We start from the raw sequence: 22293 nt of genomic DNA, 5'->3' as shown, positions 1-22293 counted from the left end.
GAACAGAAGCCGTTACAGTAATTCCCATCTGCCGCAGCGGCTCCGTCTAATGTCTGAGGAATGCAGAGCGGGAGACGTTGGCTCGGCGAAGGAGGAATGTTGGCAATTATGGCTGGTCTGAGTGTGTGTGTGTGTGTGTGTGTGTGTGTGTGTGTGTGTGTGTGTGTGTGCTCCCACATGCAAACCATTCCTCCACTGCCGCTAGATGCATTACATAAGACGAAGTCTGATTGGCTGCTTCCAAGCATGACAACAGGAGCTAGTCTGCACAGATGCATCCCGGTGGATTATGGGTAATTTTGGAAAGTTGCATTCGGGGGCATTGTCTGTTTTAGCATTATTGATATTAATACCAAAAAAACAAAAAACAAAAACAAAGAGGAAAAACAATCGTCATTTGTGCAGCAGATTTCAAAATAAAAGCCCCACAGAGTTTCAGGGTAAAACATGAGTGATTGATTGCGACAGTGATGGAATTGAGAGCAAATTATGTAAGATTGCATTAGAGCACGGATTCATTTTTTAAAAAGGCTGAGTGGATTAGCTTGCTTGGTTTTGAGACGAGGGAACTCGTTGCCGGGTTCTAGGACTCATCCCTGCAGAACTCTACGACCCGTCCCGTTGTGGCGACGGCGAATAACCAAACTGTGAGGACTGGCATCAACAGGCGGCCTTGTAACCCCGGTAACCCCAGTATGAGAATCACAGTGTAACAAGTGCTGACAACAACCCCTTTGCATTGGGTGATGGTGACATCTTACACACACACACACACACACACACGAGCGCGTCCCAACACTCTCTCTCTCTCCCTGGGTCTGAAGCAAATCAGCGGATCAGCTAGTTTGAGCCGCAGCCATCGATTTCTCGAGCCATCTGCTCGCTTTTTGGCCCTGGCGAGTGTTCCCATGGCAACGCGCTGTTGACAAACGGAGGAGAGTCTTATTTAAGTCCACAATCTGTTCATGTGGTGAAGTTAATTCTCCGCTGCTCCCTTTGTTCGTTTGTTAAAAAAAAAGAAAAAAAGATGTATTTGAGCATTTTTAACAACAGGAGGGGGAAGTGGCTGTCGTTGGGAACTCAAAATAAACATTTGATTTAGTCTTTAAACGCAGGAAACTCACAAAAACATGACAATGTATGTGCTGGAGAGGAGGTTGACACACACAACACAACGTTCGCTCCGCTTCCCATCAAAGCGAGGAGATCCTCTTTCATTTGACCTTTTCATTCTCTCGTTTTAACCACAGGTTTTCAATTCCTCGGACTCATGTATCGCCGCTTTGTTTACAGATTACAGGTTTACAGATTACAACTTCACTTCACTAAATATGAAACTACAGCCGAGAACTATTCCTTCAAACCGGTTCAAACATCTCTTTGTAGCTTGAATTGGTTTTGCATGATTTGATCGTATTTTAATTAGCTGGTTATGAAGTCAGGAGAACAGCTTTAATATGTTGTTTCTGTATGATTTAACAAATTTTAATGTTAATTAGTGAGCTTTATGCTAAGCTAGTTTTGATGACCAGTTTTGATGAGCAGCTTCTGGATGAACTATTCCTTTAAATGCATTTAAATTCCCCCGGTGCACTCCTCTGTGTCCTTGCAGTGAACCTGCCTGCAAACTCACACTTCAGCAACAAACGCGGCACAGAAATGCTTAAAACGCAGGCAGGAAGTGGGTTGGGTTTCTGCTTCGCCCCGAGGTTCCTCGAACGCCATCTGAGTGTCTGTCACGAGTTACATAAGACAGCGAGACGAGGACCTGCACGTCCGTCCCGACTGTCTGGCAACGCTGTCCTCTGTGTGATCAGCATCTTGTCGGGGCGGATTAGTGTTTTATTGGGGCGCCAATTCAGACTCATGCAGCAACAGCAGCGTTGACTTGCATGAAAAACTTCAAACATTATGCTCTTAAGCTAAAATCCACCAGAAAAGCCTCCTAAGCTCTGGCTGCTGCTGCTGTGAAGAACATGCATCAGTGTTTGCTTCCCATTGAAGGCATGAGCGTCCCGACACGCAGCCTCCCTGCAGCTAGAAGCACCAGTTGTCCCCCCCGGCAACAGGCGCTCCCGATGTGACGCAGACGTGCAAAAAGACAGGAGACGTTTAGCGTCGCCGTGCAAATTGATCTGGATGCTGGAATGTGAGCGGCTGCTCGTCGCTGAGATCAGATGATTGTTTCTGTAGGAGATGCTGAAGGCCTGACAGACTGCACTCTGGGCTTTCTTTCCCCCGCTCTCCCATCTCCTCCCTGTGAGTGTAGTGGAACGTAAACCTGTTCAAAAGCTCCTATATAAACTCTCTTAAAGGCCGTGTTGATGCACTTTAACTGCCCTTTTAAAACCCACTCTAGTCTTGGTCTCCATTTACAAAGTCAACACACTTAAGGCGAGCACATGACCAAGCCGGGAGCGCCACGACATCTCTGCTCTTCAAGGATGTTGTTTTTCGGGGGTTTGAGGCACTAAAAGGACGACGTGACCTCACACAGACGAAGGACCACCGCAGCCGCCGGGCGACGCATCACGACGAGCCTCCTCCTCGCTCCTCCGGCGACGAGTGCTCTTGTGTTCGGGGACATTTGTTATGGCAGAGAGATGGAGGGTGGGCCTGTTTCTGGGGAGTGACCCCACTGTGATCTCTGAGCAGGAGGAGGAGGAGGAGGAGGAGGAGGCTTTCTATTCGCCTCCTCTCTCCGCTCCTCCAGTTAATCCTCGGCTGTTTTGTCTCAGATTTCTCCTCGGAGCCGAGGGCCGGATGATGTCCTCCTAATCAAATGAAAACAAGCAGCAGACTGAGGTGGGATTCACTCGGCCGGCTGAATGTTTTGGCTGCAGTTTCATTTTACACATCGCAGTACTTTAGTACTTCGCTCGGCTGCTTTTCTTCGAATGTTTGAAAATCTTGCTCTCGTCGTCTGTAGATTCGTTTACCCCGCGGATAGTTGACCTCTGACATTCCCTCCTCGCCAGTTATTCCCGCCTACATCGGTATGCTTATCTACTGGGATGAGAGCCCGAACGTTCACATTCTCACGAGAGCCACGTCATAAGATATCTGGGTTCTTCTCGCCTTCACAAATCAGCTGTTTCCCGTCGTCATGGCGTCTCGGCACGAGCTCTCGTTGTTTGTGGTAAAAGCTGGTCAACTGGTGAAGATATTCTGATCATTTCAAGAGAAGAGGCGTCTTAATTCCGCCACGCTTGAGACGATCCGGACAACAACAAAAGCCGAAGCGCGCCCGTCTCTCGGTTCCTGCACACTCACAGCTCCTGAGCACTGACGCCATTACTGTTGTGGCGCCCGTCTTGGCGGCGTGCCTACGCTGGGGCGCAGGGAGGTTGTTGTGTGTTTTTTTTTTTTTAGGGGCTAAAATGGAGCGCGGGGGGGAACAATAGGGGCGTGGGTGGCGGTTGGAGCTCGGCCCTACGGCGCCAGTTGCCAGAGCCAGGTCATGTGCCAGATCTGCAGACAAAGAGGGTGAGTCGGTGCTCATCTGGGCAGGGGTCCAGTCGGACCGGGACTGGGATGGATTCCCTCGCTCGCCCCACGGGTGAGGGAATGTAGGCACACGTCTGACTAAAGCCTTTATGTGAGGAGGGGGGCCCTCAACGGACAAAAAGACACAGGGACCGGCTGTTTCCCGCCGCAAAGACGGCATCTGGGACCCTATTCACCCAGCAACGGCTCACATCTCTGCCCCGAGCATTCTGGGGGAATGAGTCCTATTAGCGGTTATGTTTCAGCTCCTCATCACTCCTCTTCTTCACTCCTCCCGCTGGAAACAAACGCTCTGCACACCTCCATAACTCACTGAACAAGGCGGCTTGACCTTTGATCCTCAGATGGAGGACATTTGGCAGTAAGCAGCGCAGCTTGCTACCCAAAAACAGGAAGAGCAATCAGCGCCGTGACTTCCTCGTGAGGAATTAGTCCAGCCGGTCTTGTTTTGAGTCCTTGAGTTCCTTTACAGAAAACACTCCCGACCTAGACCTCACCCTTATTGCTTAGTGGTCAAACAAAGCTGGTACGCCCTCCGAATATAGAAAGAGATGGCTGCTGGGATTTATTCTCGCGTTGGCAAATATTAACGCACATTAATCTGATCCCATACGCCATTTTAATCTCAGATTATCGGCCTTGATAACAGCCACCGACTGTACTTCTATAATTGAGATTACTATGCATACCGTTAAGGTAATCTGGCCTCGTTACCTTTATTGATTGGGTGTTGACCCACATCGCTGACGCACTCGGCGTCCGCGTGAGTCACCGTCTGGGAAGTTTGCTCGCTTTTCATCCGTTCAGACATTCAATCAGTGACTGGCTGATCTGTAACCTGCAACGAGCTGCTGATTCACTCTCTTTGCAAGCCACGTATCCATGGTGAGATTGCATGCCTGTTGCCATGGAGACAGCTTATAGAACACTCTGACTTGAGCCACATGGTGACGGTCACTGCTCACCTTCTCAAAAACCAATCCGGAAGCCATAAGTGCTGTTTCTTTTAAAGATAACGCATTAAAATTCTGGAAACTCCGAAACTTTCCCCCCAAACGCAGCAAACACACTCATTTCTGATCCAATGTGAGGGGAAGTGAAGCCAGACTTCCTTTTTTTTCGACAGAGTGGGCAAAGAAAAAGGCCTTATTTATATATTTTAAAAATGGAAAGGCATGCTGGGACATTCAGGAAGCCGAGCAGATTTTGGCAGCGATCGGCGCTGCTTCCTCCACGGGGGGTAAATCCCCCCCCCCCCCCCCCCCCCCCCCTGCAGGATGCTGAAGAGCACTAAGACAAGAGAAGAAGAATTTCATTTGGTTTTGGGTTCAACTCGCGACCTTTGGCGACCTTCGAACCAGAATCTGCCTCCAGATTAATATGTGGGTTCGGTTGCCGAGACATCAATTTTGAAAACCGTTTCGACGACAGCAAAGCTTGTAGTCGGTTGATCCATGTCGGGAAATTGGATTCACTCGTTGCCAACGACTGCGGGGGTCAAAGGTCAGGCTCGACAAGCCGGGAGATTTAAAGAGATTCAATAACTTTCTCGAGGGAAACAAGATTCCTGGTAAAGTGAAGGAAGCGTCTTTAAAAAAAGACAGAAACAGTGTCCGACGCTCCAGAATGAGCGTTCTCACTTCCTAAAGACAAAACAACATGTGGTCCAGAATTCCTGGGATGCCTGGCGAGGCTGGTAAATAAAGGATTTGTGTTAATGTCCTTGACTGCGCTGGATCGCTGACGGCGAAGGCAGCAGCTGACCTCCGGCTCAGCGAAAACGTTCGCCAGGAAAATTCGCCGTGGCTATTGTTCGAGGAGAGGAGAGGTAAAAACATGCGAGAGAACATCAGAACGTCACTATACGTCTGCACACCTCCAGCGTTCTGTTCGCAGAAGGAAAAGCTTCAATGGATCGCAGGATGAGTCAAACTTTTCCGCTGACGTGGCAGAAAGCGGGGTTTAAGATCTCTTGGTATTCATTCAGAGTGGTCTGTAATCATTCTCCACACAGCGGACCACATCGTTGCCTTTTCTTCCCCCGTACATTAATAGCAGGGTGCTGATAATGCAAGTCAGATATCCGCCTCCACGGAGCGGCCTCGCCCTGCGAGTGTGCGGCCTTGCTGTTGTGGATACAGCTTCACCTCGGCCGCCATCGCCAGCAGGACCGACCTCGCCAACGGGACGGGAAACAAACAGATCTGCGAGCCAGATCCCTCCGTTACAACTAGATTTAATGCGAGTCCATTAACTCCCCCGAACACACATGACTCATTAAAGCCTGCAGTGATTGTGTGTCAGACCCCGGCAACGTGTTGCACAATGAGGCGTTTGAGCGAGTCTCATGTCACCGACACCGTATGATGTAAGGCCTTCGGGGGGGTCGATGGATGAGGAGCAGCTCGAGCAGCAGGATCGTGACATTCAACCCTTGAGGCCTCAAAACACACAGAATGAGCTGATAGATGGCACAAAAGAAGCACATTAGACACGCTGCATGGTTTTAATAATAACCCTTCCTTTAGGCCGTGTGAGGAGGAGGAGGAGAACAGTTTACTTCACTATATTTATGTTTTTTTTTCCCTCTAACGATCTGGCAGCTGGTCAAAAATACCATTTATTGTGCCTTTAAGTGACTAAACTCGACTGTGTGCACGGCTGAAAGCATGTCGGAGCAGAACAAGGGTGAGCAAACCTCAACTGTCCTTGAACACTGGATTTCAGAAAGCAGAAATATCTCTTTACTTCTGCTGGGTTTCTATTTTTGACTCACAAATATTTGTTTTAGTCCTCGTCGGCGCGCGGGTCAAGCTTTTATTTTGAGAGTATGAAAAGGGGATGTTGGCTTTTTTTTTTGGTGATGGTTTGGGAAATGAGTTTTTGTCATTTATTTCTGAATGGACTGGAAATCTTAGGGTTTATGTAGAAGTCAAATTGCAGAGGAGGAGGGGGGGGGATCTACTGTAGAAGGGTTTTTGTAGAAGTGGCAGGTGTCTGCACCTCCTGTGAGGAGGAAGAGGAGGAGGTGCAGTGTGCCTGCAGCGAGGGAGGGAGTGTCTGGTCTGCAGCGTGGCGGCCACCGCCTCTCCGCTCAGAAGACTGTCTCTCCGCGTAAACCCTCAGGAGAGCAGTCACACGTGCAAACGTTCAGGGGATCCTGTGTGATCTTGTGTGATCGTCCTCAGACTAGATATTTCCAGGACGACCTCATCAAAACTCGCCGCTCTGCCGTCCGTGCATCGATCCTGTGCGATGCTCTGACTAATGCATTTAGAAGCAGCGTAGCACGGCATTTAGGCGGCATTGATCGGAAAGCCCATCTGGGGCCGAGCTAATAGAGCACGTCTGGGATAATCAACAAGCTATAGACCGGCAGGGCCACGCCCGCCACTCCTTAACAAGCCAGCTGTACGTTCATGCAGCGGTGTGATGAACATTAAAAGGTGCTTTTCAGCTGCTTCCGGTGGGCCGAAACGTGCACGTTTGTTGCTCTTTGGTGCCTTTGTTATAAAAAAGCGAGTTCCTGCTTCCTCCGGATGCACAACAGCACTTATCCGTAAACACGCCGCACAAAGAGGACGTGGCTGGCGGAGCACTTTAATGTGTGTAATCTCGGTGAGATAAGAGTCCTCCAATCACAATAACTCAATGTGATAGATAAGCCTTCCTTTGCTTAGTTAAAGGGTTAGTTCCATGCATCGGGAGCCGTATTAAACTACACTCTGAAGTCACATCCTGTCTGCGAACATACACACATACCTCATATGCTTGTCGTTGCCATGTGTCCATAAAAAGCAGCCGTTTGCACCCGATGACCTCGGAGCCGGCGGCGGGGAAGGAACAAATGTTGCATATATGTGCAGGGTGCAGCTGACTTTTGTTGTTTTTTTTAGACATAAGCGACAGCTGAGAACGCTCAACAATGACGGCCGACACTCGACTCGGACAGGAAACCATAATAACGACACAAACACGTTTCCGCTGCACTGCACTCTGGGTATTACTGCGCCTGTTGCGGCTAATGGTCAGGTGTTAACGCGTGGCACAGCCGAGTGTACATCCTGGATGGGCTGTTGCCATGGAAATGGAGAGCAGGGCCCCGTGTTCGTCACCGCCAGAGAGTGATGGAAAGATAATTGACTCGGTCGGCTGCAGATAATACAGGACGCCAATCAGAGACTTTTATGTAACACACATTTAGACGTATTCGATGGCACATGTGCGTTCACTAACCAATCAATCAATCCGGTGATTAATCAGTCCCAGAGACGCTCCAACATGTCTGAACACAGACGGGCAGGAGGAGAATGTGCTGCGTTCATAATCTCCGACTCCGGTGACTGAGTGCTTTCCACACGGATAACGAGCATCCCACTGCACAAGCCCAGGAAGTGACTCAGCAGCAGCAGCTGCAGCAGCTGTTGCCATGGGTTACCAGGCAGTGGACGGCGACTCCACCCCATCTGCCGCTCCACCTCAAATCCTCTGTCACTTTCTTTGCCGTGAGGAAAGCTGCGTGTGTGTGTGAGCAGCATGTAGAGGGACGAGGTAATCCCGAGGGAGGGAGGGAGGGAGGACCAGCCGGTCTTCAGCCTATAGGATCCAAGCCCACTAACCTCCCCCCCCCCCCCCCTCCTCCACGTAGTTTAATGCCTTATTAAGAGCAACTGACTTAGCAACAATCCACTTACACTATAAGAGTCAGCCTCAGGAGAAACCTCCATAACGCCACAGAAACACGGCCCACATGCTTCAACGTGCAGATTGGCGTCCCACGTGGTTCAACGCGCCACATCCACGCCGAAACATCAGACCTACGGGGTTTCCTCGACACAACATCACATGCAGGAGTGGATGTACAGCGTGTACAGGAGACGTCAAGCTAATGACATTAAGGCTCTGCAGGCCCGGCGGCTAATTTAGGACAAAGGGACGAGTAAATCTCCCGCTGAGGCTGTTCTCTGGGTCAGGGCACGCCGTCCCATAAGCCACCGCTCATGATGCATCAGCAATGACACACCCTTTTTAAAAAATGTTTTAAATATGAACCCTTTTAGAGGTTAAAAGTCCTCTACTTCCTGGATTGTGGGACTACTTTCTCTGGAATCACTGGCTTTAAAGTGAGCAAACCTCTTTATAATAACTTTTATTTCCCTGCATCCCTCAACATTTAAACCTTTTATTAGTGCACATCCTCATCCTTTAAGCGTGGCTAAAGGGATGTTTGGCATCCGAAGAGGTTAAGAGCGAAAACTGGGACTAAGACGAGCAGTCAAACTGTATTTGTAAGAGTGAGGATGAGGAGAAGAAAAAACACTTTGCAGCCAAATACTTTAGTAACAAATTCCTTTTTATTACAACATTTCACGGTTTTCCATTTCTGGTACTGGTTTGTGGTGACATGACTGGAACTTTTCAGAATTTTTGATCTACTGTTGAAAGCAAACAAATGGAATCAATTGCCCGGTGAATATATATATATATATTAATATATATCGTTTCCTTTTTTTCCCCCCACATTTGAGACGATTCAGAGACAGATTGCGATGCAACGGCTGCCCTGAATCTCTCTCTCTTGACAAAAGGGCGTTAAAATGGAACCGTGAATAAGGTCCATTTGTGCGTCTCCCAGATCTAGATGGAATCCGTTGCATTTTTTTTTTTTTTTTTTTAATCCTCGTGAACATACAAAAGAAAAAAGAAAAAAAAACATAGTGACAGTGAACAGTATCAACTTTGGGGTGGAAGGGGACAGGGGGGGGGGGGGGGGGGACAAGGAGGGGGGCGGGGCATTTACATTTTGGCCAGCGTACAAACAAAGTTGTGCATTTCCGAAAAATTAGAAGACGAAGATACAATAAAAAGCTTAACGCCGCGGCTCGGGGCGCCAAAGCAGCCACACAGGAAGTTGGGTGTCGGTGGTGGTGAGCGAGACGGTGACGAGCTTCCTGGGATGGCGGGCCACGCCCCGCCCCCCCTTGTCAAGGTGGTGTTCCACAGTTCCCCTCCTCCTCCTCCTCCTCCTCACACAAACCCTCCTCATCCTCATGGTAGTCGCCGAGGTGGGATGGGGGGGGGGCGTCCGTCCACGCTCGGCTGTGCAACTCGGTTATTGTCGTCGTTTCGTGGTTTCGGTTACAAAGTTATACATCTAGAAGAAGTGGCTGAAAACAAGGCAATGCGGGAGGAGGAGGAGGAGGAGGAGGAGGAGGGGGTTGTACAGTGCATGACGGGATGAAGGGGCTTCACGACTTCTCCGTCGCCTTCTCCTGATCGATGACTGCGGAAAGGGAAAGAGAGGGATTCGGATTAGGATCATACTGTGCCAAACTCCATTTTTCGCCACAAGTGTCATTAAAGAGCACAGAAAAATGTGATGTAATGCCTCCCCCCCTCCTCCCCCATTCCTCCCCCCCTCCCCCCCAGGAACTAGAGCCTTACTGTCTTGTGTGGGCAGGGGATTCTTCTCCTGCGTCTCTGTCTTCTTCAGCTTGGACCTGTCGAAGTTGTTCACCTCTGAAATGTCGGGTTTTGAGTCACTCATTGTTGCAGCTCTGCAAAAATCAGAAAGAGAGAATTTACATTTATTAAAATACATATTATGAGTTCATATTCTAGATAATGTGGGGTCCAGCATGTCTTCTCATCAGCCGAAAAGGGCGTTGTCTAAAATCCAACCAACTACGTGCGCAACCCGCACTACTTTTCCTCCCCTCCATCTAAAAAAATGTGCGTCCGCCTCCTTTTGTTCGCCTGCGTGATTCGCCTCCCCGTCGGTCCCGTTATCCTGCAGCCGGGCCGGGATGTGGCACACACAAGGGGGGGGGGGGGGGACACGCTGCTCCACACAATGAAGCCCGACATTTACATGACAACAGGAGTTCCCATGCTGCGCCGACGAGAAAGGAATACGAGAAAAGGGAGGAGAGGGGAAAAAATCCGCATGTTTGTATCCAAATATTTATATAAAACTAGATGAGAATATAAAAATAAAAAGATGAGATCTGGATCTCGCTGTCCACATGGAAGCTCCATGTCACGTCGCCTACAGCACCGAGGGAACCACCGCCCAGATCCGCGTTTTGCACCTTCAAATCCAAGTTCAACCCCACTAATTAACAAAATACAACAGAAAAAAACAGGCGCGTTCACAGACATCTATTATTTTAAATAAACCCCAAACGGCAACAAAAGGATGATATATGCTGGATGTGACACAGATACAGCACACGTGTCCGCCCTGTTGTTACATTACACTCTATTATTAGCTATTAAATAAATATATAATTATAAAAAATAAAAAAAACAAGCTGCGTTCACTGTAATCTGTATCTTCGTCCCTGGCCGCAGCATCACACTCCTCCTCGCTGCGGGCGGAGAAAGCGCAAACAATAGAAGGGCTTTGTTGAATGGAGCTTACCGAAGTGTCGGCCGACGGCTGGTTGCTCTCTGGTCAGTGCGTTGCAGCAGTAGTGGCGCGCGTCTTGGCGCACGCATCAGATATAGTCAGAAATATGCTAATGACATCTGACATCACCAGCTCCCCCCCCGGCCTCCGTGGCCCCCTGCTGGACAGACGCGCATCCTGCATCCTCAAAGGGAGCCTCGTGTTCTCCTCCCCGAGAGATCCATGGTTTTATATCCGCACTTCAGTCCGCCATCATTGTAGTTTTACTTTATGTTCAAGCGCTTTTGTTGGGGCAACGTTACTTCTCATCGGGCTGCACATTAGTGTGGATATAGCGCCCTCTGGTGGCTGTTATTGCATGCAGCAGCCCCTTCATGTCTCAGTGGTGACGTAGTAATACGTTACTGCGCATCAATGTGGCAGTATATAATAAATATAGGGTTCAAACTTCAAACTTATATAAATAAAAAATATTACCTGTCAGATAAAAATAAATGCTGACTCAAATAAATTAACAGCTTTTTTTTTTTTAAGAGATCAATAAAAATCAATAAAATCTTTCCATATCTTGTATTTACTGTGTGATAAATCAAAGTACTGTATAAAAGTATTCATATTTCTAATCAAACCTAACAGTGACGTCATCAAGTTGCATTATGGGAAGCACTTAATTGCTGTAATAAACCTTTAAATTAACAGCTTGGAAAAAAGAAAAACCACAGCGAAGGTCCGTAAGCCATTGTCAAAGCTTTATTGTCAAAGAAACAGCTTGAAGTGTTACATATAAAAAAAAAATTAAATCACGCTTTTCCATCATGTGTCTTTTTCTGTTTTTTTTCTTCTTTTTTCTTTTAAATCCAGCGTCAGGCAAAGAGAGAACCCTACCTCGTTGGAACACAAGTGACCCATTACAGCTGTGATCACATTTTAAATCTTAACACTCTAACAAGCTTTGGGCTCAAATTGTTTCATGACCTTTTAGAAATGTGGGCCCACCACCCAACTACACCAGGCATCAGACCCCGTCGAGAGGGTTTGAAGTGCCGTCACTCAATCTTAAAGAGTTTTCCAGCACGGTTAATAAAAGAAGAAGGTTGTCATAGAGATGAGCCACCACTGGGTGACAGCAGCTTATTGTGGGAGACGTTACACTGCAGAGGTAAGACGCTTCAGCACATTCATGAGTCTCACTTTAAAAAAAAAACACAACAACAATACAAATGAGTTAATTATGTGTATTCTTTTTTCATTTTACTCCTGTTGGGTGTCTGCAGTGAGATCAACACGTTTCCACCAGCGGTGCAGCTTTAAACTGATCGTAGCACCGAGCTCAAACCGTTGCAATCAATACAGGCAGTTAAGGGTTAAGCTATATTGTTTTAGTACTTTAAGCAGCTGTTAATGCAACACATAGGGGGGAAAAGGTGCATATTTTCACATTTTTAACCATTTTTTACGACTTTGTGCAACGGAAAGCCAAACTATTTGGAATCATATGACATCCTGGAATGCTTAGGGAGCTCAAAGTGGAGCCTTTGGTTAGAGTGAAGGTCGGGCCTCGGGGCGATCGAGGTCGGCAAGACCGAAACACGAGGAAAAAAATAAAAAGAGATACTCATAAATACAAACGGTCTTCGTAGCAGGAAGTGATATTTTGCTCCGTCTCCTTGGGATGAAAATGTCAAGACAATGTGTGGGCGCGACCTTTGAACGGTCACGTGGGGTTAGCCAAAAACCATCGGGCCATTCTCCAGCCTTTACGAAGGATATGCGGCAAAAAAAAAAGTGCCAGCCGAGAAAGAAAGGAGGACGGGGGGGGGGGGCCGCCCTCTCTTTCTTTACAAGGGGACGTGGCTGAAGAGGTAGGAAACCGACTCGCCGTTGTGGGTTCTTCTGATCGCCTCCGCCAGGATCATGGAGATGTCAATGACCTGCAGGAAACAAGGCAGACAGGAGGGGCGTTAACACTTAAGCTGGTTCAAACGCAGCACGTATCCAAGGTGATACAACGTTGCGTACCTGTATTTTGGGGCAGGACTTCATCTTCTCCTCCTGTGGGATGGTGTTGGTCACCACGACGGCCTCAAACGGGGCGCAGTTGATGCGAGAGATGGCTGGACCGGAGAAGATGCCGTGTGTGAGGATGGCGTAGACCTTTACTGCGCCCGCGTCGATCAGCCTAAAAAAGGAGATAAATCATTTATTCATTAATTTCTATTCATAGAAAACAAAGACAAATTAAAGGCGTTTAAATGATGCTGACTTGTCGGCGGCGTGGCAGATGGTGCCGCAGGTGTCGGCCATGTCGTCCACCAGGATGGCCACGCGGTCCTTGACGTCGCCCACCAGCACCATGCGGTCCACTTCGTTGGCCTTCTTCCTCTCTTTGTGGATGAGAGCAAAGTCCACGTTGAGACGGTCCGCGATGGACGTCACGCTGGACGGGAGAAACGTGGGGAAAAAAGGTCCCATTAGACACGGCCCGGCCCTTTTAACCGCTCTGCAAACAAGCCCGGCTTGTTGACTCTCCTCGCAGGCGCCTCCTAATGTGGTCACATGAACGTCCCTCGCTGCGGCTTACCGTTTGGCTCCGCCGGCGTCGGGAGACACGATGATGCAGTTTTTCCATTCGGGGATGTTCTCCCTGATCCACTGGAGAACGGCGGGCTCCGCGTACAGGTTGTCCACGGCGATGTCGAAAAAGCCCTTGAAGAAAGACGACAGTTACTTGGATAAAAGTCAGTCAGAAGGCACTTTTCTACCTCTAGACCAGAGATCTTCAACAGGGGGTCCGGGACCCCGAGAGGTCCACAGACGTCCTGCATGGGGGTCCCCTGAACTAGAAGGCTGCGTCACAAACATAGTAGGAACTACAGTTATTATCCAGTTATTATCCATCAGCGTTTAATCCTCAGGACTCATTCATAGCTTCACGGCTGAAGACCTGTTTATCCAAAGCGACTTACAATAAGTACATCAGTATATCGCTATCAGTACAGTCAGGATTTCACTAAATTAGTTTCAATCTAACCAGTAGCTGGCATACATGCTCTCTAAGCACAAATACTAAAGTATGTGCCAGTACATACAAACCATAAAAAAGAGGAATAACGTGAGTAAATGGACTCAAGACGAGGGCCCAGGTTCCCCCGAGCCGGGTACCAACCTGGATCTGTGACGCGTGGAGGTCCATTGTGATGATGTGGTCCGCTCCGGCTACCGACAACATGTTTGCCACCAGCTTGGCCGATATGGGTGCTCGACTCTGGGACAAGCATCAAGACACAGTCGCTTGAGGTAAGTAAGTGAGGAAAAAAAATAATCGGAACTTTAAAAAGGAAAATCCATCGTCAAAATGATTTACGTGAAGTTCAATAATTGACTTTTTAACGTTTGAAATGGGAGTCTTATGGGACGGCCTCCGGAGATTAAATGAGCCGTGCTTACAGACAGACGTTTGGTCGGAGACCCTGAAATGTGGAAAACCGGTAATAGACCTGCAGGAAGCCTGCAAGCGGCACGTTTCAAATCAAATGTGTATACATGCAGATAAAAAGGTGAACCCAAGTGTTTGCAGAGCTTCGGCTCAAACGTTGCTCCCCCGTGTAAGGCGCTCTCGTTGCTTCACATGGACCCGGTTTCGCTGCTGTAGTTACACAAAACAACTGAGGCGACACAAGATAATAATTCACAAGATAAGCAGGTTGTGTGAACCCGTTTGAAGGAATGTTAGAATTCCAGATACCCGAGCAAACAAACGGAGACAACTGCACGTCGGTGCGTTGCAGGACACTCTGTACATGCGAGCGTTCCCCATTAATACGTCACCGTACAGTTACGCAACATGTTGACCTGCAGCGCCGCAGGGGATGCACCAAGTTTCATCATTCCTTTAGGATGTATTCACGTTATATATTAACATTTAATAAATGCTTTATAACAAACTAATGTAAGCAGACCCCTTTGAGGGTTTGTATTTGTCGGTTATTACACCGTCTATGACCTACCTTGTCCTTTTTGTCCTGCCGGGCGTAGGGGAAGCAGGGGATGACGGCGGTGACGCGGGACGAGGAGGCGATCTTACAGGCGTTTATCATGATGAGCAGCTCCATCAGGTTGTCGTTGATTTCGCCGCAGCCGCTCTGCACGATGTAGACGTCCTCGCCGCGCACGCTCTCCCCGATCTCCACACTGTTGGAACGACAGGGAGGGAAACGTGTCAGCTGACGTGAGCCGGGACACATGGTTTAATTACATTTATTAACGAATCCTTGAGTGCCATTAAAGCAGAGGAAACCAGTGCAAGGCTAACTTCTTGGTTGGCCCACAAATAATAAGGCGTCCCTGCAGCAATGAACGAACAGCAACGATCACCCATTTTTTAAAAGTGACTTGACTTCAGGAATTTAAGAAACAAGTTTGGGCCGAATCCCTCTGCTCATCTGTGGCGGTTGGGAAGAGAAAAAAAAACTCGACCTGCCACAGACACTGAAGCCAAGCAGGCATCACGTGTGTGTGAAACATTCCTCTCAGGCCTCGGTCATGTGATCACTGGACATGTCCAGTTGTCAAGGGTGACAGTTTCCGTGGGCACGAGATTTATAAGTGTTTGAGAGAGGCAGCATTCACAAATCCAGCTGTAAAGGTAGCGTCTCGCTGCGAGTAACGAGTAGTAGCGAGTTAATTTGAGCCGCAACTAAAGAATATTTTCTGTGATCGTTTATCAAATTAGTATATTTGTCTACAGGCCTTGCTTTTCTAACTTTGTAAAAAAAAAAAAAAAAAATCAATAAAAGACAAAGTTCTCAAATGTTTAAGTTGCTAGATAAAGAAATCTTTAAATTAAATAAATCGGAGACGCTCTGCACAAAGAATCAGTAAACAAGATTATTGATGTAATCAGTCAGGCACAAAACATTTCCTGCCGTCACATGGGACACAAAATCAATGCATAGACAAGACAGAATATGTTCCATGGGGTTTATTTGTTCTGATAATATTCCTGACTTTACTGTTTTTATCAGTTTATATACAAAATGCAAGTGTTTTCACTTGTTGCAGCCCTGCTATGATTGACCCTGGTCCACTGCCCTACACGAGAGCAAACAAGGCAGCAATACAATCTTTATTTGGACATTTCTCACTGTGCAAACAAACACGTCGAACGATTAAAAGCCCATTTCTCAGGAATCCGCTCCCCCTGCGCTGGTCCGTGACCTCCGCGAGTCACCTGACGAAACCTGCGTCGGAGCTGTGAGAAGCGTTGTCATTAAAGTGCCTTTCTCACCTCCCTGTTAAGTCTGCAAAGGGGGAGAAAATAATCTTTGTTTTGCACCGCGTGTCACCCAAACAGTCATGTTTTTCCCTGGAGAGGAATCTGAGCACGGATAATCAGAGTTTTCCCTGGATTGTTGGAGTTGTGTGTATGAAAAGTCTTAAGATAAACATACATTTACAAGCCCTGTTTAGTTTTCATGCAAAGGAAAGGTTACAAAACAACACACCCACATTCAGTGGAAGCTTTTTATCCAGAGTGCATTACACTGGAGTGCACCAGTGGGTGAATATAGTGCACTTAGCGAGCCAGAAATACATTCAAATGCACGAGTAAACAACGTTGTTGTTGTTGTGAGTTCAGGTCAGACAGCAAAAGGATTCAAAACAGCTGACATGTTAAAAAAAAACTTGTTAAAAAATGTCATTATTGAACGAGGCTAGCTGCTTAGCGTGCTGTCAGTAATTGGGAATGAGAACAAATTGAGTGCATGTGATTTAAAGCTAAGCCCCCTAGCAAAAACAGGCAATATTGAAGGCTACCTATAAATATATATGCATCTTTATTGTATTTGGCTGCGAGTTGTCCTCGTAGTTTAGAGACAATATGTGACATTAAATGTTTTTTATTTTTATTTACCCTGCTAGGTGTAACAACAGTACATGTTATACTCTCCAGTTAGGCAGCCAACTGACATTAAATGACCGTTAGCTATCAAGTATTCTCCTTCCCACCCGCTTATTATGCTTAATTTAGGCAGTTTAATAATGTGTACTGATTACTGTATCAGGTTTATTACACAACATGTTCCAGTTAAAAGTTAGCTAACTGTCGTTTCCATCGAGCTAGGAGGTGTTACGTCAAATGTTGTCCACCCGTAACACTTTGTTCCCACTTCAAAACTAGCATGTTTCCAACACAAAATCACATTTTTAACGGAGCCATTAAATAGTCAGTTCATCCATATCGTAATAAACGGGTTATTCCACACATTTATGACACAAATAAGCGGCTTGATTGAACACTTCATGTGCCTTCTATCACATGGGGGGAACCACGTAACGCTAGCGTAGTTAGCATGGTGCGCCACGAACAAAATACAACGTTACGTAACTCCACTTGCTACTCGACTTTTCATTTTAAAGTCAGATACGATTAAAAAAAAATCAGCTTGAAGACATTTCACTGTCATCAAAGCTAACAAATCTATCGGGAGGAAAAAGATAAAAGGACGAGCTGACGTTTGCTAGCCCGGTGTGTTTACATGTGGCTAGCTAGTCACGTGTTAGCACCGCAGCCCGCTGAATAGCAAACTATTGTTAGCCTCTAGCTAACCCTAAAACCCCTCCACATGCGATAGCGAAGCTGGGACACGAACAGCAAGCTCATCCCGGTTAGCAACAAGCGTCGTCTGGTGCATTTAAAAATGTACTCGCCATGTCTCCTGGTTGCTGAATTTCTTCGTGATCACCTTCCCCAGCTCCAGTCCCAGCCGATCGGCCACTTTCTGGGACAAGTCGTGGTGGGAGCTCCCGCTGAAAAGCACGATGTTAGGCATGTCCGTAAAAAAAAAAAAAAAAAAGCTCGCAGCAGTTTGCTTCAGGAGGAAAAAGGGAAGAAAGGAGAGGAAAGAAATACGTAGGAGGCTTATGGAAATGGGGGGAAATCGCGTGCTACTGTTGCAGCCGTGGCATTGCACTGGTGCAGCACTGGGACCAGTGGGCAGAGAGGAAATACCAGGTCAGCACTTGCACAGTAAAAGGGAAGTGCCCTCCCCTCATTGGACAGTGAAGAGGCAGCATAACTTACCCTATTCCTTTATGTCATATGTTGGTTATTCAGTTTTATTATTTTTATGTTATTTATTTGTGTTATATTAGTTATTTTACGCGATTTTTCTTTTTCTTCTTCAGCGCTATGTAACTTTATTTTGAAAATCTTGAGGCTGTAGCAGTAAGCGCATTGGAAACTATATATTTTTTCTTACTCATACTATTATATAAAATGTTTTCTTTATTCATTCATTAAAGCATTTTAGTCATATTTTTATTCACATTATTATTATTATTATTATTATTATTTTTCCTCCTCCCCTTTTGCTTGTCATTATTTTAAAGGATGTCAATGTTTTATATATATTCTTAAAACACATTTTGTTGGCTCTGTTTTTATTAAGTCTTTTGTGATGATACATTAAATATGTTTTGAGTTTTGGACAGTTGGTAGATCAAACAATCCATTTGAATATTTCAACTTGGGCTTTATAAAAAATTATTATTGTATTTTCTCAACCATTTTGTGATATTTTAGGGAGGAGGAGGTGGTCACCTGATGGCTTTTGCTCTGCACATGTGATATTGAGATTTGTAAATTCAATTTTCCACTCAGCAAAAGTCAGCTGAGACCCGATGCTCCCTCGTTTCCAATGACACTTCCTACCGTGATTGCTGTCATGTGCTGGGCAGCCAGTGCTGTCCTTCAGACACAGATTAGTGTTTGGAGATATCCTGTAAAACATGTAGGAGATAAAGGTCTCTGAATAATGTTAAAAAGGAATTTGACTAAAGCAGCACTATTGATCATTTGCACATGGGATTGCACCAACATGGACTTTGAAGTGAAAGATGTCAAAACTCTCAAGTAGATCATTTGTCCTCCGGTTAGGAAATATGTTAAAATCCCACGGATGGCTTTTATGTAAAAAGAAAAAACACAAAAAACAAAACTACATGTTGTGTTTTTCAGAAATATATTTTATAGATGATGTCAGAGATGAAATGTCCAAAGCGTAGGTCCCAAAGAAAGAAAACATTTTTCATCAATAGAGACAAACAACAAACGAAACAAAAAAAAATATTGTTTTTATCCATTTACATGTAAACCAAGAATTGCTCTTGAGCCACAGTGGTTATATATATATATATATTTATATATATATAGAACTGGCCGAGGTGGGTGTGACAATCAAATGGCGATGCCCTTTTTCCCCTCCAAACCGTTTTCTCTACCGTTAACAGTGCCCGTTCAAAGATCTTTGAAAGAGGAACATTCTTTGGGAGAGTCTTTTTAAGGTGTGGATCGATGGTTTGGCAGAGCGGTGTGTCCTCTCTGACACAGTCCATACATGTCGTATGTGCTGAATCGGGTTAAAATCACTTACTGGAAACAATATTCAATAAAGAACAATATCAAATGTTTCTCAGTGGAGTCATTTGGACAACGTTTTTTTGAATTGTTTGCACACCAGAGAGGAAGAAACCTGCCTGGTGCTCTTGGGAGTTGCCGTGGGAGGTTTTATTATTTTATTTTTTTATTTACTTTTTTCAAAAAGTCCTCCAGTGTTCTTCTTCTATTGTGCAAATACATTTTTTTCTTACATAGACAAGCAGGCATGCTGACTCACAAACCATGCAAAGAGTTAAAGTTGGCGCGAGCAGACAGCAAAAAAAAAAAAAAAAAAAAAGAAGAAAAGTGTGTAAGTTTCTACAGAAGAAAAAGAAAATTCACTGAAATAAAAAAATAAAAATATGCCAAATTAAACGAGAACAAGTGGAATGTTTTGTTAAGACATGAAAACATAAACATGATCTTTAAAGGGGTGTGTCAGCAGATGACCGATGGGTGGGTGGGGGGTAATTTGAATGTAGTTTGATTATCTACTGGTGTCAGATCAGTTGAATTGAGCAGGAAAAAGGGAGGGAGGAGACACAGATGTCAAACATGATAGTGCAACACATGCTCAGAAAGACATTTTTTATATTATCGGCTGTTTTCCATCCAAAACTAGTTAAAACACCCCTTTTTTTTGGACATCTGTGTCCCCTCCTTTTCTCGTTCCAGCCGAGGAAAACTCAGCCCGCTACATAAAACGGCCTCTTAACCTCTTTTTGGATGAGTGATGTTGTCACAGTCGGAAAGGTTAAGTGCATTATCGCCCACGCGCAAGAGGAAAACGTATCAGGCAACAAAGTGATCAAATGTTTCACTCCGAAAAAGGTGTTCAAAGTCGAATTGCAGTGCCGCGTGATGACCGGATCTCACTTTGGGGGCAACTTGGAAACAGTGCAGTCGATGACGAGTTAAATATGCTGTTTGTTTTTCTTTTTCATGGAGTAATATCGTACACCATACCGTTCTTCGCTCACAATATCATAGCTGTCATTAGTTAGAGTACATTTATAAACTTTTCCATATACAAATCTTCTATAAACAGTACATGTTATAAATACACGATTGATGAAAATGCGGAAAGGCCGAGAGAGCCGTAGAAAGAAAGAAAGTCGCTCCTTATTTTTGATAAATACAAGAAAGAAAGTTTTTGAAGAGGTGATAGTACTAAGTACGTGAATGGCAGCCCTATAACTATCCAGAAAACGGATAAAAACACAGAACCAAATCTATGGATGGAAAAAAAAAAAGAGTTAGAAAAATAATCTTATACGATAAAAAAAAAAAAGTGGACACGCTTACCAAACAATTTTTTTCCGATATTGTAAAATTGACAACTTGATGTGGAAATCATACGCGATAGATACAAACGGGCAATACTCGATGACTGCCTCTCAAAATATATTCAATTCAATATACATGACAAATGTCGTAGCTCACACCAGCAACCAAGGTAGTTGCCAAGCGACCGGCGTGGAAATAAACGCTCGATGTGTGACGATTAAATGAGCCGACGGTGAACCGGTTTCTCTGAAAGGGCCCGATACAAGAAATGTCCAGCCGAGTGAAAGTACTACTGTATATGCAAACTCATGCTTTGGCTTTTCTTGCTCCGCTTTCTCTTTTGGATAACAAAAAAAAAAAAAAAATCTTGCAAAAGAAATGTCTGGTCTCTCTGCTCAAACGCATGCTCTATGTGTTCGTAAGCAACGACCTCGGTTAAAGGGAAGCTACATCAAAGGCTGAACCTTTTCTTTTTTTGACGGTTTTCCCATCTGATTTCCTCGTGTGAAGGCTCTCCACGTTTGCACCGTTTTCTACTGAAGCTGGCAACTACCTTTTACAAAGCGTTTTCCTTTTTTTTTCTCTTCTCTTTTTTTACAGAAAAATAGATCCATCCAAAAGTAAAGTAACTCTTCGAGAGAGGCCGTGAGAGACGTAAACGTCGTCCTCGTCACGTTCCAAGTAAACATGCTGAAAGATTGTTTTTGCTTTATTTTTAGCGTCATTCTCGCCCCCTCGAGAAGGAGGCGGGAACTCTCCCGTCTCCTTCCCTCGCGCCGACTCCTCGGGCGGGAGGAATCTTTTAACTTAAGGCAATCTTTTCCTGAACAATCCTGAAATCCGGCGGACCCTCCCCCCAAGGCACTCCTCTCACTCGTCAACCTTCGACGACAGGCTGCTCCAGCGAGGTGACAGTCTCCTCGTCAAATCTTTGTAAAAAGCCGACTCAAACTTCGGCCAACCAAAGTCCACAGTGAACGCGTTTTGTGTGTGTGTGTGTGTGTGTGTAAAATATTATCTCAGTTTGCCGGCGATGCCCTTTTGTGTTTTCGTCGGGGAGAAATAGTGGAGAAAAGAAAGTCCCGAGCTGCGTTTGCCAGCTGGGAACGTCTGCTGTCCCTGGTGTCCTTGCGGTCGGAGGGCAGCTGTGTAAAGCACCGTATGTTTCTGCAGTTCGTCGCACTTGTCTTGTGACGAGACCCCGATCTCGCACCGACTCCAAATATGCGTGCCTCCTCCCCTCCCGCTGCCTTGCTCAGCCGCCGTGGCTTGCTGCGGCAGGCTAACGCCGGGGGGGTGCGAAGACTGACAGAAAAAAATGAGTGTCTCTGAGCTGAGTGCTGCCCGAGCAGCGCTGTTAGGTTTAATTTTTTTTCCAATTCAGTCCTCTGTCTCCTGATTGGCTCCCTACTCTGAGGCTGAGCCCACCCCCTCTCCCTCGTTTTTTGGCCGAGGGGCCGCCAATCAAGGTGACTGACGTGGTGAGTGGGGTTAGGGTTGGACTAAATGAAGGGATCTCTTCTCCGGAGAGGTCAATGGTAACAGTGTGACACCCTCGTGTTTCCCTCCGTTACAGCGGTTCCTCCTCTTCCATCGGCTCCTCCTCCGGCCTGCTGGACCAAAACACACACATGTCAATAATAGATAT

General features: G+C 46.1%; 3 protein-coding genes across 5 annotated transcripts in view; all 3 read right to left on the bottom strand.

Moving 5' to 3' along the window:
* Positions 1 to 8839: 8839 nt before the first annotated feature.
* Positions 8840 to 11079, bottom strand: LOC311009880 (thymosin beta-12-like). The gene is made up of 3 exons (XM_084004311.1): positions 10931 to 11079; positions 9952 to 10064; positions 8840 to 9790 (listed from the first exon to the last, which is right to left on the bottom strand). Exons 1-3 carry the CDS (start codon positions 11005 to 11007, stop codon positions 9756 to 9758), a joined length of 225 nt encoding a protein of 74 aa, XP_083860437.1. The 5' UTR covers positions 11008 to 11079; the 3' UTR covers positions 8840 to 9755.
* Positions 11080 to 11646: 567 nt separating this feature from the next.
* On the bottom strand, positions 11647 to 17897 carry LOC311009617 (ribose-phosphate pyrophosphokinase 2). The gene is made up of 7 exons (XM_084003912.1): positions 17630 to 17897; positions 14926 to 15109; positions 14085 to 14183; positions 13500 to 13624; positions 13182 to 13355; positions 12938 to 13097; positions 11647 to 12849 (listed from the first exon to the last, which is right to left on the bottom strand). The coding sequence occupies exons 1-7, from the start codon at positions 17749 to 17751 to the stop codon at positions 12757 to 12759; spliced, it is 957 nt and encodes a 318-aa protein (XP_083860038.1). The 5' UTR covers positions 17752 to 17897; the 3' UTR covers positions 11647 to 12756.
* A 2387-nt stretch (positions 17898 to 20284) lies between these two features.
* Positions 20285 to 22293, bottom strand: part of LOC311009626 (histone deacetylase 4-like) — a 35189-nt gene continuing 33180 nt past the window's right edge. For 2 of the 3 annotated variants that reach the window (XM_084003925.1, XM_084003923.1), the window contains one exon: positions 20285 to 22258. In XM_084003925.1, coding sequence (XP_083860051.1) covers positions 22216 to 22258 — 43 coding nt within the window. In that variant the 3' untranslated portion in view covers positions 20285 to 22215. The remainder of the gene's footprint in view (positions 22259 to 22293) is intronic. The other variant, XM_084003924.1, reaches the window with a different exon arrangement.

This window comes from Eutrigla gurnardus (assembly GCF_963514095.1).
Source record: "Eutrigla gurnardus genome assembly, chromosome: 24".
Taxonomy (NCBI): Eukaryota; Metazoa; Chordata; class Actinopteri; order Perciformes; family Triglidae; genus Eutrigla; species Eutrigla gurnardus.
The sequence above is the reverse complement of the archived record's forward strand: the minus strand, read 5'-3'. Positions and strand labels throughout refer to the sequence as shown.

Excerpts from the sequence above, each read along its gene's own strand:
- LOC311009880 (XM_084004311.1), bottom strand. The coding sequence starts at position 11,007 with ATGCGTGCGCCAAGACGCGCGCCACTACTGCTGCAACGCACTGACCAG. Across the intron at positions 10,065-10,930 it reads AGCCGTCGGCCGACACTTCG|AGCTGCAACAATGAGTGACT; the intron begins GTAAGCTCCATT and ends TGATTTTTGCAG. Across the intron at positions 9,791-9,951 it reads TCCCCTGCCCACACAAGACA|TCATCGATCAGGAGAAGGCG; the intron begins GTAAGGCTCTAG and ends CCCTTTCCGCAG.
- LOC311009617 (XM_084003912.1), bottom strand. The coding sequence starts at position 17,751 with ATGCCTAACATCGTGCTTTTCAGCGGGAGCTCCCACCACGACTTGTCC. Across the intron at positions 13,625-14,084 it reads TCCACGCGTCACAGATCCAG|GGCTTTTTCGACATCGCCGT; the intron begins GTTGGTACCCGG and ends TCTTTCTTCAAG. Across the intron at positions 13,098-13,181 it reads ATCTGCCACGCCGCCGACAA|GCTGATCGACGCGGGCGCAG; the intron begins GTCAGCATCATT and ends CTCCTTTTTTAG.